The following is a 23,406-nucleotide window of genomic DNA, read 5'->3' on the forward strand; positions in this document are numbered from 1 at the left end:
CAGATTTGTATTGATCTTTGTTTACTACCAGATACCCCAGCTCCTCCATCAATGCCTCGCATCACAGACACAACCAAGCATAGCATCAGCATGACCTGGACCAGGCCCATGTACGACGGTGGCTCAGACGTCACTGGCTACGTGGTGGAGATCCTTGAGGAGGGCTCTGAACAGTGGTACCGTGCCACGGCCAAGGCTCTCAAGACCAATGAGTATGTGGCTGCTGGCCTGGCAGCCAATAAGAAGTATAGATTCAGGGTAGCTGCCATCAACAGCAACGGCACCGGGGACTTCAGTGAACCTAGTGCTGAGATCGAGCCACTGGAGAGAATCGGTGAGTCAGTGCAAATTTCTGTCAGAAAATAGTACAATAATGACCTTTATCGATCATAGACTTTTTTTGGTTTTGTTTTATCGTTTTTGCAATAACAGTAAACAAACACCATGGCACAAGGCGGACAAAGCAAAATTTAGTCAGCAGAGAAAGCAAGTTTAGTTTAGCTTAATTATCAAGAACAATATCTATACATCACCAGAAAAAATATGAATGAGCCAGTTAGTGAGTATATAATTTAATATCATAATTTTCACAAGAGAAAAAAAGTGAAGTTTTTATTTAGTCTTCTCAGTAAACAAAAATACTGTTGGGAGATTTGTACCTAATTTAGTAGTAGTAGTCATAATGTTAAATTTCTTTATAATTACATCTCTAGGACTTGAAACATTTATTAGTACATTACATTAGTATTCAATGCTGAAAAAGGGATTGGGATTATGATGGGAAGTCTATGCTTGTTGATCATATTAAGAATGTTTTCTGTCAACAATGTGTTTTCCAAACAAAGCTCTTGCTTTTTCTCAGCACTAGGCCCTTATCAGTGTCACATTCCACCTTATTACATGGCATCGCAATATTATCTCCTTGCTCCATCCACCTGTTCAGAAATGCCTGACCTGGAGCTGGCTGACGACCTGAAGAAAACAGTGTGTCTGCGTGCTGGAGGAACCCTGCGTCTGATGGTATTCGTCACTGGCCGGCCGACACCAGTCGTGGCCTGGAGGAAGACAGGCGTGGAGCTGCAGAGCCGTGGCTACATTGAGACCACTGATAGCTACACCTCACTGATGGTGGAGAGGGTCAATCGATATGACTCCGGAAAATACATTGTGGAGGCAGAGAACCCATCTGGCAAGAAGACTGCCACCATCCTAGTTAAAGTTTACGGTATGTCGTCCCAAGTTTCCACAAATGCCAAATATTACAGGCTGAATTTTGGGTAAAAAGATGCACATTATAAAAAGTAGAAAATTTTTACTTTTATTGCTCAAGTTTGCCAATTGTAAAGCTTTAGTTGTTTCCTCTTAAAGACACACACAAATATCTTCCTCTACTCATCTCTCTGCTGCAGACACTCCTGGTCCTCCTGGTTCTGTGAAGGTTAAGGACTACACCAAGGAGTCTGTTGTGATCACTTGGGATGTCCCAAGCATTGATGGTGGCGCTCACGTCAGCAACTACATCATAGAAAAACGTGAAGCCAACATGAAGTCATACAAGACTGTCACCACTGAGTGTAGGAAGACCCTGTTCAGGATCACTGGTCTGGAGGAGGGAGCGCACTACTTCTTCAGAGTCCTGCCAGAGAACATCTACGGTGTTGGTGAGCCTTGTGAGACAAGTGAGGCTGTGCTGGTATGCGAGGTACCATCTGGGCCTTTGAACCTCCAGGTTGTTGATGTCACAAAATCTTCTGTCACACTGTACTGGGAGAGGCCACTGCATGACGGTGGCAGCAGGCTGACCGGCTATGTCATTGAGGCCTGCAAGGTTGGCTCAGAGAGGTGGAGTGCCGTGGCAACAGTCAAGGCCTCAGTATCCCAGTACACTATCCAGTCCCTGACAGAGAATGACCAGTACCTGTTCAGAATCCGAGCCACCAACAGCAGGGGAGCCAGCGAGCCCATGGACACCGTCACTCCTGTCACCATTCAGGACATCAAAGGTAAGACATCATCACAACACATCCACAAATCCGCATACAATTACTTCTGCTGTCACTGAAACTCAAAAATGCCTCACTGAAATCACTGAAATACAATGAGCACATCTCACACCCTTCACATTGTTTTGCAGTCTACATATCTGCATTGTTGTCATCAAAACATGTAAATACTATGATTTTTCCTGTAAAGATTGTAAAGCATCTTGAGGTAAATTGTGCTACGTGACACTGGGATATATAAATAAAAATGTACTTCACTTGAATTGACTTGACCCATCCTCCATGTATATTCCAGTAATGCCAAAGATCGACATAACCAGTATCCCTCAGAAGATTGTCCATGTGCACCGTGGCAAACCCATTGACCTCAACATCCCCATAAAGGCCAAACCACAGCCTGTCTGCTCATGGTATTTTGCTGGCGTCAAACTGAAAGACAGCCTGGACCGCATCAAGATTGACAGCAATGGCAAATATACCCACCTTGTCATCCGTGAAACCACCATCAATGACACAGGAGACTACACACTTGAGGTGAAGAACGCGATTGGCATGGCAACTGAGGTCATCAAGGTCATCATCCTCGGTAAGGAGACTTTCTGCACACAAATGAAGATTATACAGATAATGCCTGAATTGAAGTGCAATTTTTCCGATTAGAGACCTAAAATCTTAGTAACCATGAATATCTCAGGTGCATAAAATCCAGATCATTTGTTAGATCAAGTAAAATGCAAATGATATTCAAAAACATTCTACCATTCTAACCAGCCACCTTCTCTCTGTCCAGACAAACCTGGCATCCCGGTTGGTCCAATGAAGATCGATGAGGTTGACGGCGTGTCAGTGACAGTCAGCTGGGAACCTCCACAGAAAGACGGCGGTGCCAATGTCAGTGGCTATGTGGTGGAGCAGCGCGATGCCCACCGGCCAGGCTGGTCCACCATCTCAGAGTCAGTGACCCGACCCTGCTTCAAGTTTACCAGACTCTCAGAGGGAACGGAGTATGTGTTCCGTGTTGCTGCAATGAATCGGTTTGGTGTTGGTGGCTTCCTGCAGAGTGAAGTGGTGGAGTGCAAAAGCGCTAAGAGTGAGTTCTTCATTCAAATGCATAGTTTTCCTGTTCTCTATGTGTTCTTTCATTTATTTGTGTGCTTCCTGTGGTAAGAAAAGCTGTTGTAAATGTATTATTCATTTTCTTTGTTGTCTAGCTAGTGCTAGACTCATATGTTGTTAAAAAGTTCCTCAAAACATGCAAGCAACTACTAAATAACATTCTTCATACTTTCCTCTTCCATCCATTACTATATTATTTTGACTTTGCGAACAAATTGTTATTGTAGGTGCCTCACACATCAACAGTTTCAAGATAATGTGTAAACTCCAACAATTCCAAGGCTCAATGAACGTCATCAATTTGTGTAGTTACGTATCTTCTGCCCTACTGTCATTCAGTTCATCTACGGTATTAATCTGTCTATTCCTGTGTAGCTATCCCTGGACCTCCAAGCAGACCAGAGGTGCTTGATGTTACCCATGAGGGTATGACTCTAACCTGGCAACCACCTGAGGACAACGGTGGCTCCACCATTGCCGGCTACATTATTGAACGTAAAGAAGCCCGTTCTGACAGATGGCTGAGAATAAACAAGAATTACGTCACCATGACCAGGTACCGCTCCTCTGGCTTGATAGAGGGCCTGGAGTATGAACACCGTATCACAGCCGTCAACTCCAGAGGAGCTGGCAAACCCAGTGAGAGCTCCGCCATTACCGTTGCCATGGATCCCATCGGTACGGGTTGCAAAATTCAGTGTCACTGCAGCACTGCTGTAATGACAAAAGGCTTCACTCATGATACCCTCACCACCTATTTTAGATTTATCAGTGTGGATTAATGAACGTGTCTTTGTGTTGTTGATCAGAGCCTCCAGGTCCTCCAGTTCAGCCCAAAGTTACAGACACCACCAGGACCTCAGTCTCTCTTGCCTGGCTGCCACCTGAAGAGGAGGGTGGTTCTGTCATTACTGGGTACTTGATTGAGATGCAGAAAGTGGACCAGGTGGAATGGACACTGTGCAACACCACACCCACCAAGATGTGCGAGTACACCCTCACCCATATGCCTCAGGGCGCTGAGTACAAGTTCAGGGTCAGTGCCTGCAACGCTGGTGGTTCTGGAGAGCCTGCTGAGATTCCTGGAGTGGTTAAAGTGCAGGAAATGCTGGGTAGTGGAGCTAAATTCCATGTTTACTTTTACAGTTACATTAATATTATACTTTCACTGAATCTTTAACGCAATTGACCAAAATCAAATCTGTGTCTCCTTCAGATTATCCTGATTATGAGCTCGATCGTAAATATGAGGAGGGCTATGTGGTGCGGCAGGGCGGAGTTATCCGTTTGTCCGTGCCCTTCAAGGGTAAACCCTTACCTACATGCAAATGGACCAAGGACGGTCGTGACATCTCCCACAGGGCCATGATTGCCACCCATGATGACATCACTGAGCTGGTCATCAAAGAGGCACACAAAGATGACACTGGCACCTATGACCTGGTGCTGGAAAACAAATGCGGCAGGAAGGCCGTGTACATCAAGGTGCGTAGCTCATCTGACAGATTTTGTTGATGGATAACTTCAAGGAAATGACATGTACTTCAATATTGAAAGTATACTTTCTGTATATCTCCTTTCTCCAGGTGAAGGTGATCGGTCGCCCTGATGCCCCAGAAGGCCCTCTGGAGTTCGATGATATTCAGGCCAGATCAGTCCGGGTCAGCTGGAGGCCACCATCAGATGATGGTGGCTCCGACATCCTAGGATACATCGTGGAGAGACGGGAGGTTCCCAAGGCTGCCTGGTGTACAGTGGATGCACGTGTAATCGAGAACTCTCTGGTGGTGAAGGGCCTGAAGGAAAATGTGGAGTACCACTTCAAGGTCTCTGCTGAGAACCAGTTCGGCGTTAGCAGATCTCTCAAGTCTGATGAGTCTATAATGCCAAAGACACCACTTTGTGAGTATTGATACTTTTCGTGATTCTTCTCATTAGCCAATCAGAATTGATGAAGTCCAGAGTTGCATTATGTACATGTGAGATAGACAGTGAGCACAATGCACCTCTGCAATTCTGATGTCAACAACTGTTTCAACATGATTTACCTCCAGGCCCTCCAGAACCTCCCAGCAACCCACCAGAGATCATGGATGTGGCCAAGTCTTCTGTGTCTCTGTCCTGGGCCAGGCCCCGGGATGATGGAGGTTCACGTGTCACAGGGTACTACGTGGAAAGGAGAGAGGTTTCCACAGAGAAGTGGGTCCGCCACAACAAGACTCACATCACCACTACCATGTACAACGTTACTGGCCTCATCCCCGATGCAGAGTATATGTTCAGGGTAGTGGCTCAGAACGACATTGGGCAGAGTGAGCCTGGTCCTGCCTCAGAGTCTGTGGTCTGCAAAGATCCATTTGGTGAGTTAACATCAAATGATGCCTATTTCTACATCAATAAATTGACAAAACTAAGAGTAAGTGGTCAAGCATTTTTGTTATAGGCTCCATGTTAATTTACAATGATTTGCATGATTCACTGATTTTACATCAATTACACAATAATTTCACTAACTTTCTCCGTGTGTATTAATCTCTTCCTGTCATCTTACAGACAAACCTAGCCAACCAGGGGAAATCGACATCATCTCTGTTACCAAAGACTGCATCACCATCCACTGGCTAAGGCCTGAGCATGATGGCGGGAAAGAGATTCTGGGCTACTGGATTGAATTCAGGCAGGCTGGGGAGAGTGCCTGGAAGAAATGCAACAAGGAGCGCTCCAAGGATCGTCAGTTCACCATGGGTGGCTTGATGGAGGCCACCGAATATGAGTTCAGAATCTTTGCTGAGAATGAGACTGGGCTGAGCAGACCTCGCCGAACGCCCATGGGCATCAAGACCAAACTGAGTGGTGAGCCATTGCAGAGTTCAAATCCCATCAAATACAATGGCTTGACAATGGCAAAATTAGTAATATTTCTTTAAAACTACTGTATCTACATTAGTTGAATCAAAACCTTGCAATCAGTGGATTCACTCAGAGCAGTGAAATAAATCGCTCAGCCAGTTTTATGATGTAACCTGAATCTTACAACATACACACTAAATCATGTGATATTTTATGTTTTTTAAACAAAGATGTTTGCATTTCAGCATAGTTTTTACAGAAGAAAGTAAGCAGCATAAAAAAAATACATTTAGATTTAAATCATCATTTAAATCTCTGATGTTCCTGCAGTTGGTGAGGCTCCAGCATTGAAGGAAGACATCCAAGACGTAACCACCAAGCTAGGCGAGTCTGGCACTCTGACCTGTGGCATTATTGGCAGACCTCTTCCTGAGATCAAATGGTACCGCTACGGCAAAGAACTCATCCAGAGTCGCAAGTACAAAATGAGCTCAGATGGCCGCAACCACTCCCTCAGCATCCTGACAGACGAGCAAGAAGACGAGGGCGTGTACACCTGCAGGGCCTTAAATGAGGCTGGAGAGATTGAGACCAGTGGGAAACTGCGCCTGCAGGCAGCACCCCAGTTCCACCCAGGCTTCCCTCTGAAGGAGAAGTACTTTGCTGGTGCCGGCACAAGCCTCCGTCTCCATGTTGTCTACATTGGACGTCCCATTCCCCAGATTATGTGGTTCTATGGCAAGAAGCCTCTGAATGCATCGCAAGATGTGATTATTGAAAACACTGAAAGCTACACCCACCTGGTAGTGAGAAACGTCCAAAGGAAGACCAATGCTGGGCGCTACAAAGTGCAGCTCAGCAACGTGTTTGGAACCATTGACACTGTGCTACGTGTTGAAATCCAAGGTATAACCAAACTACTGAGAACAGGAAATAATTAAAAAAAATTAAACTCAAAAAAAGTCATATTCTAAAAGCCTTCCAGTGAAGACATCTACTGTAAATCATCTTTAAATTCAAATTAAAGTCATTTTGATATTAGAAATTTCTAAATATTCCTAGTACATTAAATATTATGTGTTACACATTAATTTGTTTCTAGTTCAGTAATTACATATAAAAATTATTATTCCTTTCTTCCCCAGATAAACCATGCATCCCTGAAGGCCCTATTATTGTTGACGCCCTGCTAAAGAGCTCAGTTGTCATCAGCTGGAAGGATCCCAAGGATGACGGAGGCTCTATGATCACCAACTACATTGTAGAGAAGCGTGAGGCCAAAGAAGGTGAGCAGTGGAACCTGGTGTCTTCCTCTGTTTCTGGCACCACCTGCCGTGTCCCCAATCTGATAGAGAACGCCGGCTACTACTTCAGAGTCTCTGCTCAGAACCAGTATGGAGTCAGTGAGCCTCTCGAGATCCCATCAGTGCTCATCATCAAGAGTCCATTCGGTAAGTCCATTCATGTTTTGTGTGCCAGTTCTGGCTTCTGTGGCTACATTAGAGAGAAGGAGGCCTAATAGATACAATATGCACAGCACTACAGTAACATTACCTTTTTATTTTTTTTAGAAAAACCTGGCATCCCACAGCAGCCCTTCATCATCAGCTCTACCAAGGATTCCTGTGTTGTCTGCTGGAAGCCTCCAAGCAGTGATGGTGGAGCAAAAATCACCAACTACTACCTGGAAAAACGTGAGAAGAAGCAGAACAAGTGGATGTCAGCAACCACTAAGAAGATTGTGGAGACCAACTACGAAGTCACAGGCTTGATTGAGGGCTTTGAGTATGAGTTCCGTGTCAAGTGTGAGAACATGGGTGGTGAGAGTGACTGGAGTGAGATCTCTGAGCCTATCATCCCCAAGTCCGACCAGTCGCCTCGTGCTCCCACGTTCAGGGAGGAGATCAGGGACATGACCGTCAAATACCACGCCAATGCCACTTTTGTCACCAAGGTACTTCATTTAAACTAAACTGCATTTGCTTTCAAGGATTCACATGTTGTGTCATACATTCAATCAATGGAAAGAGTTTCCCTCTGCTTCCAGTTTTTGTACTAAGCTTGGCCAAACACTACACTTTTACAAGATGCTCAAAGATTAAATATGTACTTGTTCTTATATGACGCTGGGGAAGTCAATTTCCTACAGTGTCACTGTTTTGAGCTCTTTTTCAGTAAATTATTTAACTTTCTGTGACAAGGTGGTGGGATATCCCAAGCCTATGGTGAAATGGTACCGCAGTGGAAAGGAGATCCTGGCAGATGGAACCAAGATAAAAGCCCAGGAGTTCAAGGGAGGCTACTACCAGCTGGTCATCACTACCGCTGATGAGAACGATGCCACAGTTTACCAAGTCAGAGCAACCAATTCCTCAGGATCCATCTCTACAACAGCAAACCTGGAGGTGGAAGGTAATGATATCATTTTGGTATTGCAAGTAATAATTGTTTGTTAGAAAGAAAAGATATCATCTGCAGGTGGAATTACGTAAAATAGATATCTTTAAAAATATCAAACTAACGTGACATTTTTTAAAAATAATTTTAATTCCAGTTCCTGCTAAGATCTACCTACCTAAGGAGCTCCAGGGAATGGGAGCAGTCCACGCTGTCCGTGGTGATCACATTACCATCAAGATCCCCATCTCTGGCAAGCCTGAGCCAGCAGTCACTTGGCAGAAGGGTCAGGAGATCCTCTCTAACTCTCCTTATCATCAAGTCATTACCACCAGGTCTTTCACCTCCCTGGTCTTCCAGAAGGGAATGCAGAGGAGGGATACTGGCTACTACATTATTACTGCAAAGAACAGGTTTGGAATGGACAAGCAAACCATTGAGGTTAATGTGGCTGATATACCTGAAGCTCCAAAGGGACTCACTGTCAGCAACGTTGCTCGGGACTCCATCACCTTTACCTGGGAGCCCCCTGCTAATGATGGTGGAAGCGACATAATCAGCTACATTGTGGAGAAGTGTCCCACCACTGCTGACAGGTGGATCCGTGCTGGTCAGACGACTGACTGCAGCATCACCATCATCAACATATTCGGAAAGACCAAGTACCAGTTCCGTGTCATCGCCGAAAATCAGTTTGGCCTGAGCCCTCCTTCTGAACCAACTGAGCCGATCACCACAAAGGAAGACAAGTCTGTGATTAGGAACTATGATGAGGAAGTGGACGAAACAAGAGAGATCACCAAGGAGGAGGCTCTGTTCTACAAAGTTAAAGAGCTGTCCTCCAAGTACATTATCGCTGAGGAACTTGCTCGCTGCCAGTTTGGAGTGGTCCATCGCTGCACTGAGATTGCCACAAAGAAGACTTTCATGGCCAAGTTCATCAAGGTCAAAGGAACTGACCGTGAGTTGGTTCTCAGGGAAATTGAGGCCCTCAATGTAGCAAGGCACAAGAATGTGATCTACCTACATGAATACTTTGAAAGTATGGAGGAGATCATCCTGATCTTTGAATTCATTTCTGGAGTTGACATCTTTGAGCGCCTTGGCACCTGCAACTTTGAGCTTACAGAGCAGGAGATTGTCCGCTACCTGAGACAAGTCTGCTCTGCCCTCAAGTTCCTGCATAGCCACAACTTCGGTCACTTTGATATCCACCCAGACAACATTGTCTACACTACAAGGAGAAGCAGCAACATAAAAATTATTGAGATGGGCCAGGCTAGACTGCTGGTGCCAGGAGAAAACATCAGAATGCTGTTCTCAGCTCCAGAATACTATGCCCCTGAGATCCACCATCACGACCTCGTCACAACAGCCACTGATATGTGGTCCATTGGTGTAATGGCCTATGTTCTACTCAGTGGCCTTAATCCGTTTGCAGCAGAATCCACAACAAAGATGATTGAAAACATCTCTAACTGTGAGTACGTCTTTGACAGTGAAGCATTTAAAGACATCAGCCTGGAGGCTATGGACTTTGTGGACAGGCTTCTAGTCAAAGACAGGAAGCTCCGTATGACAGCTCATGAGGCTCTGGAGCATCCATGGCTCAAGATGAAGATTGAACACCTCAGCAACAAGGTCATTAAGACATTGAGACACAGAAGGTACTACCAGAATCTGGTAAAAAGGGTAGAAACTGTAGTATCAGCAGCTCGTATGGCCTATGGTGGTGCCTTCAAGAACCAGCGAGGACTGGCTGTGGGTAAAGTGAAGATTGGAACTGAGTACCATGGTCTCCGCACTGGTCCAGTTATGCATGGCTCAGCTGAGGAAGGTGGCCATGTCAGATTCACTTGTAGCATCACCAACTATGACAAGAGTACACAGGTTTCATGGTACTTTGGTAACCGTCAGCTACACCCAAGCCCGAAGTATGAAATTACTTACAGTAATGGTTTTGCCAGCATCTATGTAAAGGACATTGAAGAGAGTGATGATGGAGTGTACAGATGCAAGGTGGTAAGTGATGATGGAGAGGACAGTGCTTATGGAGAGCTCTTTGTTGAGACAGTGAGGAGCATCAGAGAGTACTATATCAGCCGTTCCATTAAGAAACTGAGGAGGAGAGTCGACAAGACTAAACTCCTGCAGAGACCACCAGAGTTCACTTTGCCTCTCTACAATCGCACTGCCTACATTGGAGAAGATGTACGCTTTGGTGTCACTATTACAGTGCATCCAGAACCTCATGTAACATGGCTTAAGAATGGAGAGAGAATCAAGCCAGGTGATGATGATAGCAAGTACACTTTCACTAGTGATAAAGGTCTGTACCAGCTCATGATCCACAATCTGGATATCAATGATGATGCTGAATACACTGTTATGGCCCACAACAAGTTTGGAGAAGACAGTTGCAAGGCCCGTCTCACTGTGACACCTCATCCTGTCATGGAGGAAACTATGAGGCCAATGTTCAAACGTCTGTTGGCAAATGTTGAGTGTGTAGAAGGCCATAGTGTCCGTTTCGAGCTCAGAGTCTCAGGAATCCCAGCTCCTACTCTGAAATGGGAGAAGGACGGTCATCCACTAGAGTTTGGTCCCAAGGTCATTGTCATACAGGAAGATGTTGATTACCATGTCCTGCACATCAGAGAGACTCTACTCGAGGACTCTGGTGTGTACAAGGTCACTGCAACCAACGCTGCTGGCTCTGCAAGCTGCCAGGCTACACTGAAGGTGGACCGCCTTACCTACACCAGAAGAGAGTACAAGAGTGAAGAGGAGAAATACAGACACGTACAGAAACAAATTGAAAAGACCAACAAGATGGCTCAGCAAATTGTTGCCACTGAGGAGCTTGTACCTCTCAACCCCACAGCACAGGAGGCTCTGAAATTTGCAGCAGAGATTTACAAGCCAGCCGTGAGCACCAAAAATGTTGAGGGTGAGTTTGACATCACAGAGGAGAAGTCTGACACCAAGAAGCTGGAGGAGGAGAGGAGGATCTTCATGCCATATGAGATCCCTGAGCCGAGGCTTCATGATCCCAGAGTTCTGGATGAGGACAAAGGTATCACACAGTTTGTGCCTCTCTCTGACATGAAGTGGTACAGAAAGCTGAGAGACCAGTATGAGATTCCAGAAAGGATGGAGAGGATTGTACAGAAGAGGCAGAGACGTATTCGCCTGTCTAGGTGGGAGCAATTCTATGTTATGCCCCTCCCTAGAATCACTGACCAGTACAGACCAAGATGGCGTATTCCCAAACTCACCCTGGATGACCTGGAGACTGTCAGGCCAGCCCGCCGTTCACCCTCTCCTGAATCCGAGGCGTCTTTCAGATCCAGGAGGAGATCTCTGGGAGACCTTAGTGATGAGGAGCTGCTAATGCCTGTGGATGACTACCTTTCCATGAGGAGAACAGAGGAGGAAAAAATTATGCTTGAGGATGAATTGGAGCTTGGCTTTTCTGCCTCTCCTACTGGCAGCCCTGTCCGCATTGAGCGCCATGCCATGGAACGTGAAGAGAGGAGGCAGGAGGTCAGGCATGAGGCTGTTGAGGTTGCAGAGACAAAGAAGAAACGCACTATTTCTCAGTTTATGAGGAGGAGAAGGTCACTGTCTCCCACATACATTGAGTTGATGCGTCCTGTCTCAGAGCTGATCAGGCCATCACGTGCCAAGCCTCCAGTGGAAGTAGAGGGAGAGGTTGTGGGCAGGAGGTCTCCCACCCCCGAGAGGACCCGTCCCCGTTCTCCCAGCCCCATCAGGTCTGTTGAGAGGTCATCCCGCTCCTCCTCCAGGTTTGAGCGTTCTGCCCGCTTTGACATCATGTCCCGCTATGAGGCCAGAAAAGCTGCTCTGAAGTCTGAGAGGAAATATCAGGTGGTTAGCCAAACACCTTTCAGCCTGGACCATGCTCCCCGTGTGACTGTCAGGATGCGCTCTCATCGCATACCAATCGGTCAAGACACCAAATTCACCTTGAACATCCAAGCAAAGCCAGAGGCTGAGGTTAAGTGGTTCCATAATGGAAATGCAATCTCTGAAAGCAGTGAGAAATACATCTTCACAAACATGAGTGGTGTTTTGTCCATCACTATTCTTGACTGCCAGGAGGAGGAAAGTGGCACATACCGCTGTGTATGCTCCAACTCAAAGGGAGAAGCTTCTGACTATGCTACCCTTGAAGTGTCAGGTGGTGGTTACACCACCTTTTCCTCTCGCCGAAGGGATGAGGACACTCATAAAGCATATGTCCCTGAAGTCACTCGAATCGACCACTACCACACCACCCACTTCAAAGCTGGCTATGCTTCCCAGACCCACTTTGAGGTAGAAGAAAGCAAGTCTAAGCTAACTGAGACACATGAGATTGTCACACGAGAAAGATATGCTGCCTCCTCTGAGAGGTACTCATCAGCTGAGAGGTATGACTCATCTATCAAGTATGCCTCTACTGATTACCTGTCATCTGGTTCCTCATACTCCTCTGATAAGTTGTCTCTGACTGAGAAACACTCCACATCAGAAGCTAAACTTAAGTCATCCTCTGCTGTTGTTGCTGAGGAAGTTGCTGTCCACAAAGTGAAGCCTTCTCTCCCTGCCAGAATCCTTACAAAGCCCCAGTCTTTGACACTTGCAGAGGGAGAGACAGCCAGATTCTCCTGTGATATCGATGGTGAGCCTGCACCCACTGTAACATGGTTGCATGAAAGCAGGGCCATCATCTCATCTCACCATGCCCAGGTCAGCACCACTCAGTACAAATCCAGCCTGGAGATCTCCTCTGTGATGGCCTCTGATGAAGGCAGTTACATGGTGGTGGTAGAGAACTCTGTAGGCAGACAGGAGGCTCGCTTCACCTTGACCATCCGCAGACCAGTTCCCAAAGAGGAGATCATGGCTGTCAAATCCCCTGAGGCATCTGTAAAGTCACCCACTCCCAGTTTAAAGTCACCAGAGCCTTCAGTCACATCACCTGCTCCTGCCATAGCTTCCCCCGTCCCTAGTGTAAAGTCACCAGAACCTAGTGTCAAGTCTCCAGAGCCTTCAGTTAAATCACCAGCTCCAAGTGTTAAGTCACCAGCACCAAGTGTGAAATCACCAACACCAAGTGTGAAGTCACCAACACCAAGTGTGAAGTCTCCTGAACCAGAGGGAATTAAATCTCCTAGGAGCCTCAAGTCTCCTGAGCCAACTGCACCCTCTCCAGCATCCAGCTTAAAATCACCAGTTCCTGGTATCAAATCTCCTGAACCTGAAGGAGTTAAGTCACCACGGGGTATAAAATCTCCTGAGCCACGACTCAAGTCACCACCACCAATCAAATCTCCTGAGGGAGTGAAAACACCTGAACCTGAGGAAGTAAAATCACCTCGGGGTGTTAAATCTCCAGAACCTATAGGAGTCAAGACACCGAAAGGAGTGAAGTCCCCAGAACCTGCTGGAATCAAAACTCCGAAAGGTATCAAGTCCCCAGAACCTTCAGGCATCAAATCACCAAGGGCCTTGAAGTCCCCTGAGCCCGAGGGAATTAAATCACCTCCTAGGATGAAGTCGCCTCCTCCCATCATGTCCCCCAAGAGGGTTATGTCTCCAACCACCGTCAAGTCTCCAACGCCAAAACCTCCCAAGGTCCTAAGTCAGCTAACAGCTGAGGCCTGTGAAGGCTCCGTGAGGATGTACTGTGTCTGTGAGAGCAGTGTCAGGGAGGTGATGTGGTATGTCAATGGGAGGAAGCTATCGCAGAGCAGCCACTTTGAGATGCACTACTCTGAGGGCTCCTGCAGCCTTCTAATCCATGATTTGGCAGACAGTGATCAGGGAGAGTACACCTGTGAGATGACATCAGAGGGAGGAGTATCCAAATCCTCCTTCTCCTTCACTGGACAGGTGTTCCAGTCCATACGCATGAAGATCACAGCCTACCGTGAGCAGCAACTGGCACTTAAAGGTGAACACCTGTCTCAAGTAGATTTGGTCAAACTGAATTCAATGAAAAGAAATTTCTGGCCTTGACTTTTAATCTCTCTAAAAATGTATGAATTTACCATTTCCATCTCTACCCTTAGGGTCAGGATCAATGATGATGAGTCACAAGGAGTCATCATCATCCATGAGCTCATCCATGATGATGAAGAAAGAAATGCACACGATGGAGGAGTCGTCCTCCTTCTCTTCCTCCGCCCAGCAGGCAATGATGTCATCCATGATGGAGTCCAGCTCATTCAGCAGCATGGCAGCTGAGATGAAGTTTGAGACCATGTCCATGTCCAGCATGTCCTCTGTGACATCTGAGACATATGCCATGAGCTCCAGCAGTCTCACAGAGATGGCGTCCCACATGGAGGGATCCTCTTTCAGAGCAATTGGTAAGACACTATCAGTAATGAAATCAGTTTAACAATGGGTCCAAGGAGTTTGCGTCATTTTAAGTGTAGCTCTGCTTTAGCTTCGTCACTTCCACTCTAATATTCATATGCAATAGAATGGCAGGTGTTTGGAAATTAATAGCTTCAAACTGTAAGATTGTCAAGCTTACAATTTGACCCTAACCCTAAACTAAGATCATTTAGTGACTCAAACTAAAATCATCGTAACCAACGAATGATCCAACTATAAACATCTTCAACAAAGGCAACCACTATCTTCTTCTGTGCATGTGACTGGGACCTTTATGCAGAGCTTGGCACAGATGTAGTCCCACTTCCCTCAACACTCAAAGGAAATGCATAATGCATAGATAGGTATCAGGTATATTCCCCCAGCTCTTCACAGACATTAGACTTGCACACTGAACCTAAGGCAAAATGACCAAAAAGTAAGCCTTTTTCTTTGTATCTGAATTTAAAAATCTATTATTTCATTCTGCATTCCCCACTTTCTATTGTGCCACTAACATTGTAATTAAACTTTGAGAGCACTAATGTACATGTATTGTGGTTTCTAGGTTCTGCTCCCAGGATCGAGGCTCTGCCAGAGGACATCAGCATTGAGCCGGGTAAAATCCTGACAGTCGCCTGTGCCTTCTCGGGTGATGCCAAACACATTGAGTGGTCCCGCAGGGGCAAAACCATCGAGGTGACTCCAGGTGGACGGTTCCACATCGAGACCACAGAGGACCTGACCACCCTCATCATCACAGGGGTGAAGGAGGAAGATGCTGGAACCTACACCCTCAAACTATCCAATGAGCTTGGATCCGACACAGCGACTGTTCACATTAGCATACGATCAGCATAAAAGCAAAGAAAAAAAACTAAAAAAAAAAAAAGACCCAACTTATTTTCCAGTCTTCCCCTTTTCCTTACTTCCATGCCTTTTTATTTATTAATTGAACAAAAAAATCTACTTGATAAAGATCTGGATTTCTGTTCTTGTAAATATGAACTATTTTTGTACCAATCTTGACATTAATTTATGCCAAACTAGACTAAAGTCTAAAGTTGTTATAAAATGTGCCATATTGGATAACTATGACTTAGGATTTTTGATCCATTTTTCTGTGACATGTACATAATGTATATAGCCGAATTTAACGGTTATGGGAAATGTATGCATTGTTATTTATGACAATAGTATTAACTGAAACAAAATGAAACTAAATGTGGTTTAACAGGAGAAAGTTGCACCAGGAACGAATACCCTGTTAAACTGAGAAACTAAACTCTGTGCCTCAACGATACGTTGAAGTCTTAAGATTGCCTCAACAGGTAGAGAGGCTCCCTGTTGACGTTAACTCAATCAAAGACAGAACTATGAACGCACTGCCGGAGACTGAACGTGGTGCTGTTACATTGGAACAAGAGCGTGAGATCCTGAGTGCTGTTTGCATTTACCCTCATGTAAGCAGGATGACTGGACCTCACGCTCTGACTGATTATGTCATACCGCCATTTTGATGACATGCTCACAGTGCGAGCGGCCTGCACTCCCTGAGCACTAGTGTTTCTTTTTTGTTTTGTGCTCTGCTTCTGGCAAATGACCACTCACGTGACTCTTTAGTCCGACCATCGACCTGGCCAGTCACAATAAATGAGAGTCCATCCTGTGCTTGTTTGCAGAGGCAGAGCTGTCTCTTGGAGGTCTGCAGTGTGTTTTTGTGTTAGTTTTTAGAAGTTCACTGTCAGTCAAGCTGGGCGCCGCCGAGCAGAAATACTGCAGCCGAAAATCACCGCTGCATTCAAGGATGGAGAGAAGCACGGTCTGGCGTGTTGCTCAGCACTTTGGTTTGATTGAAATTAGAGCTGTTAGTCTTGATTATTTTTGCAGCCTCCTTGAGTTTTTCTCCAGTTATTGATTTAATAAAGCATGATTATCAGCACTAGAAGATGTCTCTGCTGTGGTTATTTGTGTCATTTCTTTTTTGTGTTTCTGTTTTAATTGGAAGATCACAAGAAGTTGAAAGTGTAACGCGTGTTTTCCTTTTGCTTTTGCTAATGATAAACTTGATATTCAAGCTCACATGTCCATGTTTTATAACAGTATATTCCATTGAGCTTTAATCTGAGTATCACATAAAACATATTTTGCTTATCTTCAGTCATGCGACATTATGGAAACAGTAAATGAAACAGACACTCCAATCAGTCACTTGGAGACAAACACATAGGACAATTGGTTCCCAAATCAGACAATATGTAACTGGAATTCCTCTGGTTTGCTGGGACAGTAAAATCTTGCGGACTGGCACAACTACACACAAACAGTCACACTAACTGACATGAAATGTTGTTCAAGTTGAAACAAGCACATCATTCAACAACAACGTATGGGACCTTATTTTTTTGTCTTTTGCATCATGTAGGCATAGAGAGCTTTTCAAAGATGTTTAAGTTGAAATTATATACAAGTAGTTTGTCTCATGTTGGTTTTCCCTGGATGTCATGTGCAAAAATAGATATTGAAATGGTTTGAACCAGTGTGTTTATTTAGGAGGAATATTCAAACGTTATTATTGACTCATTTTATCATAGCCCCAACTCTTTGCTTATTCTGCGTATAATGTCTCACTATTGTGGTTTCTCATGCTGTTAGTGCTTTCATATCTACCCCTGATTGTCTATTCTAGACATATATATATTACTGCTTTTTGCAATTCTGGTTAGACACATGTGATGGGTGATCAAGTTCTTCAGTCAGAATTTACTCTCTTCTTCAAATGAGAAAACCGGTGGCAGAACTATAATAAAGTGCAAAACTTATTTTTGCCATTGATCAGTGTTTGTATGGAAAAACATAAGCCACAATACAGAAACAGAGACAACAAACACAGCTGATGCCCATGAGATTTGACTTGCCTCCGAGTGTGGCCCATACTGTAAGTTCCCCCTGGTGGCAGTGTGCTTAACCTCTCTGGACAGGAAGTCAGTTCACACCTCCATGGCTTAATGTCGCATGATGACATCTCTACCTCTGAGGTATTGCTGCAATCAGAGGTGTTAAGAAAAACACGTTTTAATATAAACATGATGCAGCCACCACAACATGTGATGCAATCATTAGTGCAGTGTGATATTTGTTGAGATGGTGTCTATCATGACCTTTAGAGGTGACGTGCAGAATCATTGACTCTCATAACTCTAAGGCCCAAAACTGTATCAGAATCAGAATCAGGTGTATTGCAGGTTTTCACTTGGTGTGAAAAAACAACAACAACAACAACAACAACAACAACAACCACCACCACAGAAAACTGTAGGCAGAAAGTATAAAGACAGAAGAATATGTTTTGTTGAACATCTTTCATTAATGTAGTATTAATAGCAGACACCATGAGACGAGTTCACTGGAATGGCAGCAGCAGAGGGGAAAGAATGGAGGTTGATTATAGATTAATGACAGGCGTCTGTCTCATAACAGCAATCTACAGACAAACTAGCAGCTCTGTCAGGCTGCACGTAGACACAGCAGGGATTCGAGCTCAACTCTATTGTCAGTGCACCAACATGCTCACAATGAAAATGCTAATCAGGTGGAGCTAGGCAGGTACAGATGGTTACAAATTACAGGAAAAACCTGAATAAATTAGTGGTTAAACAACAAATGCTGATTCTTCCACACAGGTGCAGTGCATGGTGCAAATAAGCAGTAACATGTAATCGTGTTTTGAGGTATGTTTAACTCGGAGATTGTACTGGACACGGCTGTGCTGCGTTCAGGCTGCAGTGTGGGTTTGAGTCTGCTGTAGACATTCATTATCATTTCACTTCATGTTCTCTTATTCTGTTCTCTGTGCCACTGTGGCTTAGAAACGAGGCCCCACTGAGAAAACATGTTCAGTGAAATATGAGCATAGAAGGGGGGCCTTCACACAACCCACAAACACTCACACACACCACACACCCTGTGCGTGTGTGCGTGCGTGCGTGCGTGCGTGCGTGCGTGCGTGCGTGCGTGCGTGTGTGTGCGTGTGTGTGTGCGTGCGTGTGCGTGCGTGTGTGTGTGTGTAGGAACATGAGGCAGAGTGATCGCTCGTTCAGGGCATGACTTCAAGGCAGCTGGCCACACTCTGAGGTGGAGTTATCAATAAATCAATGAAGTGACAGTCAGTGCATGCACACCTCATGGCTCCTTGTCAACTGGTCAAATTAGGTAACTTTAGAAAGTTAGCAAATCAGAAAAAATTCACAGAAGAAGACAACCACTAGTGTGTGTGTGTGTGTGTGTGTGTGTGTGTGTGTGTGTGTGTGTGTGTGTGTGTATGTGTGTGTGTTCACTATTTGATGTGTCTTTCCTGTATCTGACTTCCTGCCTGGCTCGATTTGCTCTGTGCAGACTGACGTGTCTTCTGTCAGAAACAGACTCATATCCACGCAGCAGAGTGAAGCGGCAGTGCTTCTGGTGGACTCAGGAGCAGCGGTCCAGCCATGCCCGGTGGGATTCAGAGGGCTGAGCAGGCCCACTTGGTTCTTCTGACTGAAGTCTGCTGAAGTCTGCATAGCAGTTAGATAGAGACGGATATTATAGCAGGACTGCAGCGCACATATCCTCATTAGGTGCATGCACGTTTGAGAGTTCAGTGGTAAAAAAATAAATCACACAAATCACACTGGTCTGCAAAGATGAGTCACCCTTCATCATATTTACAACAGTTGGACGAGTGCATGTTTGACATACATCAAGAGAACAGTCCAGCCTGAATGCTTGATGGCTCGAAGGAATACGTTTTGTTTTGTTTTGTTTTTATTTTGGTGGCACGGTGAAACAGTGGTAACACTGTCGCCTCACAGCTAGAAGGTCCCGGGTTCGATTCCCACCTGGGGCGCTGGTGACGTGTCCTCCACCATGCCCTCGGTGCCTGCTGCTCGAGGGAAGGGGCTTTTCTGTGTGTTTGCATGTTCTCCGCGTGTTCACCTGGGGTATCCTCCTTAAATAACCCCCACTGAAAACATGCAGGAAGATCACCACCTGACCAATGGTGACAGGAAGGAACTGGGTGTCCCTGTCGGCTGGCGGCTCACAGCTCCTGGTCTGCCGCGGAGGAAGGACTGCCAGGATGGGTCAAACGTGGAGGAATTAATTTCACAGAAGCATGGCGTGTGCATGTAATGCCTGTAGTTGTGTGGCGTGATCAATAAAGTCTCCTTCTTCTTCTCTTGACCCCTGCAGAGAGGGGATCCAGGAGCTCTGTTATGTTGCAGGCATGGTTTGGGTCCATCTGTCCCTTTAGAGGGAAGGGTCACTGCAAAACCATACAAAGCTCTGAGTGATCGCCTTTATCCTGTGACAAAAACAGTCTCTTCCAGGATAACAATGTTGTTCCAGAAGCACATGGCAGCCCAACACGTGCCATATTTCCCCCTCCAGTTCAAGAAAATAAAAAATAAATAAAATACAATAAAATTCTCTCCACATGACCTTCTTATTACAAAACATCTCCACAGCCACGGTCCACAAATATGAATCCAAATGCTGAAACAAGCATGCCGGGTCAGCAGGTGCCAATAAAGTCTGCATTAATGGTACATCAAATACCAAACAAGGAGTATTCAGAGTAGTGCATTCTTTCCTTTGGCACTGGTAAAAACACAAACTATAGCAGCTGATTATTTATAGTAAGTTCCTTTCTGGCACACGGCCCAGCAGTGCTAACCAAACATTACCAGTAGTCCACCATTGTTGTTTTTTCAGACACATTCATGTGTCAATAATAAACATGGATGGAAACAAACTCCAGTTCTGACAAATGATTTAGTGACAGGAACACATAGGAAAGGTGTGCTGAAGACGCTTGATTTATCCTTTAATATGTCCCCTGTCTGTATGTCCATCATGTTCACCAAGGTTTGTAATGTGTGTTGGCATGCTAACATTTGCTAATTAGCCCTGAACACAAAGCACAGCTGAGGCTGATGGGAATGTCAAAAATGAACAAAATGTTGACCTGATTATGGCACGAAATGAAAAGTCACGAAAGGATCACCAAAGTATTTACAGTTCATCCTGAGGGCAACATGAACAGTCGTGATTTGGTTCTAGATCAGATTTTTTCCTTTGAGCTGCCAAGGGAATAAAACACCTGCCAAAAGGTTTACATCTGTCTCTGCTTTACATGCACAACAACGAGCTTCAACAACAAACACAGGAGGAGCTGGAGGGCAACCTGTGATGACATCATGAGAGAAGAGGAGAGCAAGTGATGGAGGAGGATGTCCTCCAATCAGCTTAAAAGCGGGGGGACATCAGCAGAGACTGCTAATGGAGGCTCAGGACGGAGCAGAGCTCTGCTTTCCAGAACTCCTCAACACCTCCTGCCAGAAGCCGAAGCCTCGTCCGTTAGAAACTGCGCTTGCGTACTCGTTGTTCATCATCAGTTTAGTCACTGTGGTTCTCAACCTACTCGTCATCATCTCAATCTCACACTTCAGGCACAGACGACCTGCTCAGCATATTCTCATACAAATTGTTATTGTGATTGGCTGCAAATGTTTCTACACATTAATGCTCAAGATGTGCCACAGGTACGGCATGTCGTCTGGCATGACTGAATGGTATCATCTTTAATGATGCTCTTCTCTCCCTGCAGGCAGCTGCACACTCCCACCAACCTCCTCCTCCTCTCTCTGGCGGTCACAGACTTCCTCTTGGGGCTTGTGGTGCTACCGTCCGAAATCTTTCGATCCAGAAACTGCTGGTTTCTGGGTGACATCATGTGTGTTCTGCTCAATTCTCTAAGCTTGTCCATTAGCTTTGCCTCAATAGCAAACATAGTGCTCATATCAATCGATCGCTATGTGGCTATCTGTTACCCTTTGCTCTACGCCAGCAGAATCACTACGAAAAGAGTTCAAGCCTGTGTTTGTCTGTGCTGGCTCTATTCTTTTGTCTACAACAGTCTCTTGACCAAAGATGATCTGGCTCAACCAGGCAAGTTAAATTCCTGCTCTGGAATTTGTCTGCTGGTCATTGACAACACTCCAGGAATAGTTGACTTTACTGTGACATTTATTGTTCCCATTACTGCCATCATCTTTCTGTATACGAGAGTGTTTCTGGTGGTGGTGTCTCAGGCTCTCGCCATGCACTCTCAGACTGCAGTCGTCTCACTTTCAGTTACAGTGAAAACCAAGAAATCTGAGCTGAAAGCAGCCAAGGCTCTTGGAACTGTTGTAGCTGTGTTCCTAATGTGTTTCTTCCCATATCACTGCGCCACTCTTCTACAAGATACCACCGACTCATTTCAAATCTCTTTCATAATTTTGTGCATAAACCCCTGTCTGAACCCTATGATCTATGCCCTTTTCTACAGCTGGTTTAGAAAAGCTATCAGAGTCATTGTCTCTCTTCAGATACTGCAGCCTGGCTCCCGTGAGATGAGCCTGAGGAGACACAGTCAAGAGTGACTGAAATGCAATCTGCTCTATGGACAAACACCTTCACCTGTGGATGTGAGCAAATTCACAAATAGATTCAGAAATAAATAAAAAGGTGAAAATGTGCCCCTCCTGTTTCAGTACATCTATGATTACATGTTTTCATGCGTCTTTTCTTCCTCTCTGTTTTCTTCCTCTTTGTGGCTGCTTCCATGGTGACTTCACTTCTATGTAATTGTGAATTTATGCACGCAATATTTTTGCTTGTTCTGATGCAACGTTTCAAACTAGAGGCCCTGCTTTGAGAAAGTGACACAACCACAAACAGCAAAATGACAGGAACACATGGAAGAAACTGTTAAAACTCTGAACCCTTAAAACTCTGATTGTGATGCAAAAACTGTGACGCAACATAAACGAAATGAACTAAATATCTGAGTTATTCTTGATTATGGCTCCATGTCCTGCCAGTCATTTGCATTAGGCCACACATCCTCATTACGCCTGCTGCACCTCACTGACATGAAGGCAGAAAAAAATCAGTGTAGTTTGTACGTACGGCCTCAAGGTGTCAGCGTAACCCCTGAGTAAAACCGCTGCCTTGGACTAAAAGAACAGAGCCGGCAGGAAAGGTAAAGATAAAGCAGTACGGCAGTGGAGGAGGTATTCAGATCCTTTACCACACTGTGAAAACACTGTTACATGACAAAGTGTTTCAGACGGGGTGATTCGATGAGGAGGAACATGATGGCACAGGGAGAGGAATTCAAAAGGAAGATGGCAGCAAATGAAAAGGAACAAGGACGAGAGAAGAAAGACAGGACTCGCGTCCAGGTCTGGTTTCTCAAACTCCACTGAAGTTTCTCATCAAGCGGTGCCGATGCATCGAAAGCTTGCAGCGTGCTCAGATGGCCTGAAGGCGTCAGTGTCACCATAGTGTAAAACTGCTGCCTCGGACCAGAGAACAGAACAGGAAGGCGTCGATGGAGGTCGTCCTGGTCTCCTTCACACTGTCCTCCACACACCAAAGGCAGCGCGACTTATTTCTGTTCTCTGCTGACGAGCAGGAACAAACCTGAGCAGCCTGTTCTGAACGTTTCCTGAATTAAATCCTTGTCTTTCTCACTCACTGAGGCTGGGAGTTCAGACAGTATCCTGCCGAAGACGAGATGCACCATGTGTCTGATGTCTAATTTTAAAGAGTAAACTAGATCGAG

General features: G+C 45.3%; 2 protein-coding genes across 2 annotated transcripts in view; both read left to right on the forward strand.

The window, feature by feature from the left end:
* ttn.2 (titin, tandem duplicate 2) overlaps positions 1-15,666 on the forward strand; it is a 201,172-nt gene extending 185,506 nt beyond the window's left edge. The window contains exons 233-251 of the mRNA XM_070976040.1: positions 32-334; positions 944-1,225; positions 1,410-2,003; positions 2,299-2,589; positions 2,794-3,093; positions 3,495-3,797; positions 3,929-4,231; positions 4,336-4,604; positions 4,706-5,021; positions 5,174-5,479; positions 5,673-5,972; positions 6,300-6,875; positions 7,115-7,420; positions 7,541-7,923; positions 8,171-8,381; positions 8,524-13,411; positions 13,469-14,328; positions 14,453-14,746; positions 15,325-15,666. Of these exons, the coding sequence (XP_070832141.1) occupies positions 32-334; positions 944-1,225; positions 1,410-2,003; positions 2,299-2,589; positions 2,794-3,093; positions 3,495-3,797; positions 3,929-4,231; positions 4,336-4,604; positions 4,706-5,021; positions 5,174-5,479; positions 5,673-5,972; positions 6,300-6,875; positions 7,115-7,420; positions 7,541-7,923; positions 8,171-8,381; positions 8,524-13,411; positions 13,469-14,328; positions 14,453-14,746; positions 15,325-15,617 (11,378 nt within the window). The 3' untranslated portion in view covers positions 15,618-15,666. The remainder of the gene's footprint in view (positions 1-31; positions 335-943; positions 1,226-1,409; positions 2,004-2,298; positions 2,590-2,793; positions 3,094-3,494; positions 3,798-3,928; positions 4,232-4,335; positions 4,605-4,705; positions 5,022-5,173; positions 5,480-5,672; positions 5,973-6,299; positions 6,876-7,114; positions 7,421-7,540; positions 7,924-8,170; positions 8,382-8,523; positions 13,412-13,468; positions 14,329-14,452; positions 14,747-15,324) is intronic.
* Positions 15,667-21,074: 5,408 nt separating this feature from the next.
* On the forward strand, positions 21,075-22,219 carry LOC139340685 (trace amine-associated receptor 7f-like). Its single transcript, XM_070976597.1, has 2 exons — positions 21,075-21,244; positions 21,403-22,219. The coding sequence occupies exons 1-2, from the start codon at positions 21,075-21,077 to the stop codon at positions 22,217-22,219; spliced, it is 987 nt and encodes a 328-aa protein (XP_070832698.1).
* Positions 22,220-23,406: the final 1,187 nt, after the last annotated feature.

This window comes from Chaetodon trifascialis, chromosome 12 (assembly GCF_039877785.1).
Source record: "Chaetodon trifascialis isolate fChaTrf1 chromosome 12, fChaTrf1.hap1, whole genome shotgun sequence".
Classification (NCBI taxonomy): domain Eukaryota; kingdom Metazoa; phylum Chordata; class Actinopteri; order Chaetodontiformes; family Chaetodontidae; genus Chaetodon; species Chaetodon trifascialis.